The sequence below is a fragment of the Rhinolophus hipposideros genome (assembly GCF_964194185.1).
Source record: "Rhinolophus hipposideros genome assembly, chromosome: 25".
In the NCBI taxonomy this organism is placed as follows: Eukaryota; Metazoa; Chordata; class Mammalia; order Chiroptera; family Rhinolophidae; genus Rhinolophus; species Rhinolophus hipposideros.
In genome coordinates, this window is record NC_138071.1 from 27,068,514 (window position 1) to 27,075,602 (window position 7,089).

At 57.5% G+C, this 7,089-nt stretch overlaps 1 protein-coding gene across 1 annotated transcript in view; it reads right to left on the minus strand.

Moving 5' to 3' along the window:
- The window catches only part of SMARCD3 (SWI/SNF related BAF chromatin remodeling complex subunit D3), a 26,765-nt gene extending 20,806 nt beyond the window's left edge, over positions 1–5,959 (minus strand). Inside the window, exons 1-2 of the mRNA XM_081038448.1 lie at positions 5,827–5,959; positions 3,930–4,070 (exon numbers count right to left, since the gene is read on the minus strand). Coding sequence (XP_080894574.1) covers positions 3,930–3,968 — 39 coding nt within the window. The 5' untranslated portion in view covers positions 3,969–4,070; positions 5,827–5,959. The remainder of the gene's footprint in view (positions 1–3,929; positions 4,071–5,826) is intronic.
- Positions 5,960–7,089: the final 1,130 nt, after the last annotated feature.

The following is a 7,089-nucleotide window of genomic DNA, read 5'->3' on the forward strand; positions in this document are numbered from 1 at the left end:
AGCATGTCTCCCCATCCCATGCTTGTCAAGTTGCCTTTCTGGACTCAAGAACAGACATTTGTATTTATTCCTGTTAATAGTCATCGTGTAAGCATTGGCCCATTATTCTGCTTTGAGAGCTTTGGAAATCTCAATTCCGTTATCCAATATATTTACCGTCCTTTCCAGCCGTGCGTCATTCATACATCCAGTGAGCATGACCTTCTCTCTTCATCCAAGTCTTTGCTAAACGTATTGAAAAAGCACAGGCACCAGGACCAAGCCCCCTCTCCAGACAATCTACACCCTTTGCACTTAGTCTTCAACTGGCAGCAAATTTACTCCATCGAAGGAACATGAGTGTCATGTTGGTCGTTTTAAATCAGCCACAGTAGGGGAGTATTTACACCACAGGAATTGGCAAACGATACAAATCAGAGCTCAGCACGCTCTTCCTAGCCTGTCAGGAGCCAGTAGTTGAATATTGACCAGCACACGCCTGCATACAGTACACATTTACATGCTCTGGTCAACATATTGGGGGAGACTGTGTCAATCACCTCCAAATTAACACATGCATCTTTACAGGGCTTCCTAGCCTACAAAACAGTTCAACATGCATTGTGTAATCTAGTTCTTTCAATACCCCAGGAAGTTAAATGGATACAACTTGTCCGTATGTAAACCGCAGGCAGTGGCCCCACCTGCGAAGTTAGTTCACTGTCTGCTTCTGAGTCAATCATTAGATGTGTGTTCCTCATCTTTAAAATGGGTTCTGGGATGTATGGGTCCCTCCCTGAACCCAAGTCACCTGTTGGGCATACTGGCTGACTGAGGTCTTTATTTTCTTATGAGCATATTACCCTTACCCCAGGGATTCCCAATTTGAAACAAACCTTCCTGCTGCCTGATATTGATCAAAAACATTGTTGCAAATAGTAACACAGAGAGTATTTCCTGAAGGCCAGCAATACATTCCTCTAATTATTCTAAATTTTATCTGTGGACTGGACACAATCATCGGCAATGTTTCTATGTCTGCCTAGCTCTGTGCTGGGCCTTGCCTTACTTACCCTAGGAAACAGTTGTGGTGTTGTGAGGACATTGTTTAACTTTGTCATCCAGTGTTTCTTTATGTCACTACACAGGAGAGACTTCCCGGGGGCTCAGGGTCAGAAATCAGTGTCTCTGAGCAACTGGTTTGATTTTTGTTGTCTGGAACATAATTGCTCATGTTCCCCACTGTGGGAGGGCCCCGGGGTCCCCCGAGGTTATACACTAACCTCGTCATGGCTACACAGATTTCCCCTCCTGTATTCCCAGTGTCCTGATTTCCTCACTGTACGTGTCTTTGCAAAGTACCTCCAACCCTTCTTGGAATGAGGTGGAGCAAAAATACATCTTCCTTCATCTTCTCTTCCTACTCCTCTCCCCTCCCTTACAACCCAGATGCTCTTTGGTCTGGAAAGAAGGTTAACCTGGAAAGGACCCAAGCATGGAAATTCCGGTAAGGGCATGAGTGCAGCACACGCTCATGAGATGTACTCTCAACTTTCCTGGACGTTTAGTTCACAAGAAATCGGTTTCATAGCTTGGGAAGCAAATCAAGAGGGGGATGGGCTGAAGTGAGCAACTCCTCTCTCGTAGGGTCCTTACGAGTTACTGAAGGTCTGCACATGCCTCACCAGGACACTGGGGGACACAGCCAGACCCTCACAGAATGTCCCTCAGCTAAGCGCCCACCAGAAGCAGGCTGACCCCTGTGGTGGTAACTTGAGAGGGCTCAGAATCCAGTCAAACCTGAGGGCCATTTGCTCATCACGTGTGTCTGCCTGAGGCCTCCTCCCCTGACACCTCCTCTGGGTGACACCTCTAGCTCATTACCTCAGCCACTTAACAATGAGCTCTCACTTGCAAACCCGTCACAGAGCACTGGAGGGAACGGGGAGGGGCAAAGACAGCTCCTGGTCTAGATGCTATCAGGGGGCTTGTCAGCCAGCATCCAAATGACAGCACATGCCCAAGCCGCCAAGCGTCAAAGCCGGTTCCACGCTTGCCTGTGACTACACACGCTGAATGAAAGCCAATTTATGTTACTGTGACTCCGAAATAAACTGCCAGAAATTTCCCCCAGCATCTCACCCCTCACCACCATCATCTGAGGAGGTTGGGGCTCCTGACTCCCCAGGAATCCCAGATGAATCCTTGATTCACCACGTGACTAGGATCACTCAGGGACCAAGTGTCACTCAGAGGTACCCACCTACTGCTGCTGAGGAGCCCCGCAGGGTTTTGGGTGCACCCCAAATCAGCTGCAATTTACGAGGACTCACCAGGTGGGTCCTGGAGTGCCTACCAGGGAGCTCAGCTGCCCCCCGTCAGCCCCACAACTGGACCTGGCCTGCACCCTCAGACACCCCAGAACTTTAGAGCTGCCCAGGAAGAATGTGTTTGATACACCAGCTCACACCTTTTCCTTAGGATTCCGCATTGAAAAACCAAACCCCACAAGCCAAAGAACAGGTACACTTAACCTAAGGCGGGGGCTAGGTTATGGGGCAGTGGGGGGACCTCTGTCTGGGGGCCTTGACTTTTCTGCCCGACTACCTTTGTTTCCACGGTGACCAGCGGTGTTCGCTGCCACCTGGTGCTGCTCCTTCCGCTGTGCCAGCCAGGTTCCCCAGCAGCCAGTGCCCCGCACCGTTTTGCCCTGGGCACAGCCCAGGTACAGTGGGCAGGCTGTCCTGGCCATCAGAGCAGCCCCAACAGGAGAGTGAGCTCCTCCACTGCTTCTGAGGAAGGAGAAGCTGAGAAAGGGACTCTCATTCACCCACCCCTTACCCCTGTCACCAGCTGGCCCCACTCTCCTGTTCTCTGCCTCAAAGTGCACTTCGAGGGTTTCCCCCTGTCTCCCTCCTCTGAGTCTGAGGCCTGCATCATCCCCTGTGGCACTTCCTGTGGATGGCCTGGCTCAGCTCCCCCTGCTGGACATCAGGCTTTGAGGGCAGGGACGGGTCCCATGCACCCGGCCTGCTGCCTGGGGACTCCCACAGGTGAGGCCACCACAGTGACAGGTGGGGCTGGGCAGGCAGAACACAGAACAGACCCACAGGCTTCAGCCCCAGTGCCAACCCCTTCCCACAGATGAATGGCGCTCTCGGGAGGTGGCCTTTCCACCCAGTGCCTCAGCACTTCCTTTTGGACCTGGGGGGCTGATAGGGGACTACCTAGGCCACTCTCCACTCACTCTGCCAGGGGGAAGCTGAGGAGGGTCCAATTGGCGTGTAGTGGGCCTGAGCGCACCTCCGAGTTCCAGGCCTGCCTCGTGAGCGCAAGGCTGGCTCCCACCAGAGGCCATGCGACCACGACAGGCTGCCACCACCACCCCTCCTGCCAAGAACAAACCCCTGTCTGGGTCCTGGGAGGCTTTGAGGTTTGCCACAGGCTGTTTGGGGTTAGGTTTCCACAGCCCACGTTGCGCCAGGGATCAGCAGGTTCCTCTCAGCTAGCAGAGAGCATGTGTGCACAAGGGAATATGTGTGTGTCCCTGCACACACGCATGGGGGAGGGGTGAGGAGGTGTGTGTCTGGGTACCACGATGGGAAGGAAGTAGAACAAGCCAGAGCCCCAGACCATTTTCACCTGAGCCAACAATGTGGCTTCAGGCTCATTTGTCCCTGACTTGGCTGGCTTTGAGAGACAGGACCCAGGGATGCCAGGAGCTGAGGAGGGGCACACAGCCAGAGGGAGCGCAAGGTGGAGAAGTGTCAGCAGGGTCTGGGCAGAGGCCCCAGCTACAGGAGGGCTGAGAAGAGGCACTGCCAGGGGTCTGGCTGAGGGCACAAGTGCTGAGAAGGGGCCATGGGGTGCGACCAGAGACCAACAGGCAACAATTCTCAGTGGGGCCCCAGGGCTCCTGCTCCTGGGCTGGCAGGGGAGGCAGTGCCTACCTGTACCACGGCGGGTGGGTGCTGAAGGCCTGGAGTCATAGGTGGCAGGGTCCTGCAGCAGGGGAGTCATCCAGTACCCCCTCGGTGCCCGGGCCCAGAGCCCACTGTGCCCGCAGCACCAAGCGCCATTCTGAGGAGGATCTGAAAGGAGAGGGCAGTGGGAGGGGCAGGCCAGAGCCGGAGCCCCAAGAGCACATTCACAGAGGGCCTCTGGGGGCTGATGAAGACGCCTGAGGGGCCACCATGTGGGCCAACTTCCTGACAGGGAAATCTGAGGACAGGTGTGCAGGAAGAGACCAGGGCTGTGGCTTCAGGTGAGGGCCCACCTGGGTACAGGAAGGGCGGAGAGTGGGAGCAGAGTGAGTGCAGGAAGCAGCCAGAGACCCAGCCCTGCAGGATGGAGCTAGGACAGAGCAGAGAAGCAGGCAGGGCCCAGGCCCTGGCAGGAGGGCAAGTTCTGGGGACTGGGTAATAGGTGGGCAAGAGAGCTGGGCATGGGAGGTGAAGGGAATGACCATCAGGCCAGGATGGGACCTGGATGACTCCTGGTCATCCCCGGGGACGTCCTGAGGGAATCTTAGGGGTAGCATGCAGGGAAAATCAGCATGTTCCCTTCCCTGGGTGCACGGCCTTCCTGGATTCACCCCCAGGGGCTGTGGGCTGCAGTCAGAGCTGAAGACCCTGGGCAGATGGTGGGATTTGGGGGATGAGGAGAGGGCAGTGCTGTAGGTATGGGATGGGGACTGGGGGACTTGAGTGGCTCAGGGCCACGTGTAGGTGCTGGTGGTGACTCTCAAAAGGGTGAGGAGGGCAGGGAGGCGATGAGGAGGAAGAGGCCAGGAGGGAAGAAATTACCATCCTAGAGTTGGGGGAGGTGCCCTGCAGGAAGGCGGGAGACAGAGGGACAACCTGGATGGGAGAGGTGTCCAGGTAGTACCATGCCAAGTGGAGACAGGGCAAGTGCCAGACAGGGGGAGGAGGGGAGGTACCAGGCAGGTTGGGAGGAAGGGAAGTGGGAGGCAAAGGGGAGGAGGGGAGGTGCCAGGCAGGGGGGAGGAGGAACCTGCCAGGGAGGGGGAGGGGTGGTGCCAGGCAGGATGGGAGGAGCAAGGAGGGGGAGGGGAGGTGTCACTCAGGATGGGAGGAGGGGAGGTGCCAGGCAGGGGGAAGGAGGGAAGGTGCCAGGCAGGATGGGAGGAGGGGAGGTGCCAGGCAGGATGGGAGGTGCCAGAGGGTGGGTAGGAGGGGGAGGATGCCAGGCAAGAACAGAATGGGAAAGTGCTAGGCAGAGGGGAGGAGGAGTAGGTGCAAGGCAGTCATGGAGGAGGGAAGGTGCCAGACACAAGGGAGGAAAGGAAGGTGCCAGGCAGGAGGGTGCCAGGCAAAGGGAAGGAGGGAAATGCAGGTGGAGGGAGCATGGAAAGGTACCAGGCAGGGATGGGGGGGCAAGTATCAGAGAGGAAGGTGGGTGGGAGTTTGCCAGTCCTGGAAGCGGTGCAGGACAGGGGCAGGAGGAAGGTACCAGGCTGGTGGGGGTGGGTGCCAGGCAGGGGAGGAAGAGAGTCAGGAGTGGGGGAAGATATCAGGAAAGGAGGAGGGAGGAAGGTGCCAGGAGGGAAGAAGGGGGTGCCAGGTAAGGGGGGTGCCAGGCAAGGGGTAAGGGGGGGAGATGGCAGGGTGAGGAGGGGAGATGGCAGACAGGAGGGAAGAGGGCTGCCAGGCTTGGAGCAGGGCTGCCAGGCAGGGGGGAGGAAGGATGCCAGGCAGGGGAAGGAAGGGTGATGCCAGTAGAGCAAGACTGGTACTGCCAGGCAGGGAAGGCGGAGGCGCCGGCGCAGAGCGGCCGGGAGGCGTCTCCTGCCAGGGCCTGAGGGGCCGCGCGACGCGGGTCGCTCACCTGCTCCCCCGGGACCCCGGCCCGGAGCGCGGCTGCTGGTTCCCCGCTCGGCGCTCGGCTCGGCCCGGCGCCTGCGCCGCTGCAGCCCCGAGCGGGGGAGGCGCAGGGAGCGTCTGCAAAGAGCGAGGAGCTCAATAGTGAGTTAGGGATCAGAGCAGGCAGCGTCTCCCCATCCACCCGAACGTGAGATCCCCTCGCCGGGAGCGCGGGGGCGCGCCCGGGCCGGGCCCATTGTGCCCTTCAGCCTGTCCGTGCACAGACGTGCCTGAGGTGTGTGGCTGCACCTCCTGCCCACGGATTCACGCTGGGGCGGCAGGCAGGACTCCAGGGGCACACACACATGCACACCGGGGTGGGGGCTTCAGTTCCACTCCTGGTTCAGGGTCAGCCTCTTGACTGACGCCCAGACCTCTAGGGCTCGCACCCTCACGTCCTAATTTGGGTCCCCAGCAGCCCAGAGAAGTGCTTCCTGGACATGCAGCTGGATGGGAGAGCTCTGGTCACCGCCTGGGCTGTCTCTGTGAATTTGACTGCTCTGAGTCCCTCCGTGGAATCACAGAGTATCTAGCCATTTTGTGACTGGCTTATCTCATTTCGCACAACGCCCTCGAGGTTCATCCACGTTGCAGCAGGTGTCAAAACGGCCCTCCTTTGAAGGCTGAATAAGATTCCGCAGCCCGTGCACATATACACTGTGCATAGGTATGTAGGACCACATTGTGTTGATACATTCACCTGCCTAAGGACAATTGGTAGCTTCCGCCGTTTGGCCACTGTGAACAATGCCGCTTTTAAAACATGTTGACATTAACCGGATGGAAACTCTGGCTCAGCCCTGGGGAGAAACGCTCGGTTTTTCCCTCAGTCCCTTTCAGCACCTGTGTTTTTATTTTCAGGACCTTCCGCAGAGCACCCGCATACCCCTGGCTACTCAGAGGACGCACTGTGGCCTCTTTACCCAGCTTGCTTACTTAATGTCCGTCATCAAAGGTGTTCCCATGCCCCTCCTCGTGAAGGGATTCCACTGCAGGTGAGTCGGTGATGCCCTTCCTGGGCATGCTTAGCCCTTAACCAGGGACTCCTGGTGCTGCAGGGAAGGGCGTGGTGGGTGCGTATTTTGGGCCGAGGGAGGCTTTGTTCAGTGACCTGGCGGAGAAGTGGAACCATCTGGATCACAGGGCTTGAGAGGCCTCCTCCCGTGACCTGGGTCCTGGTGCCTGGAGGTCAGTGCTGGAGCTCCACTCCTTTGGGAGGAGAAAAGTC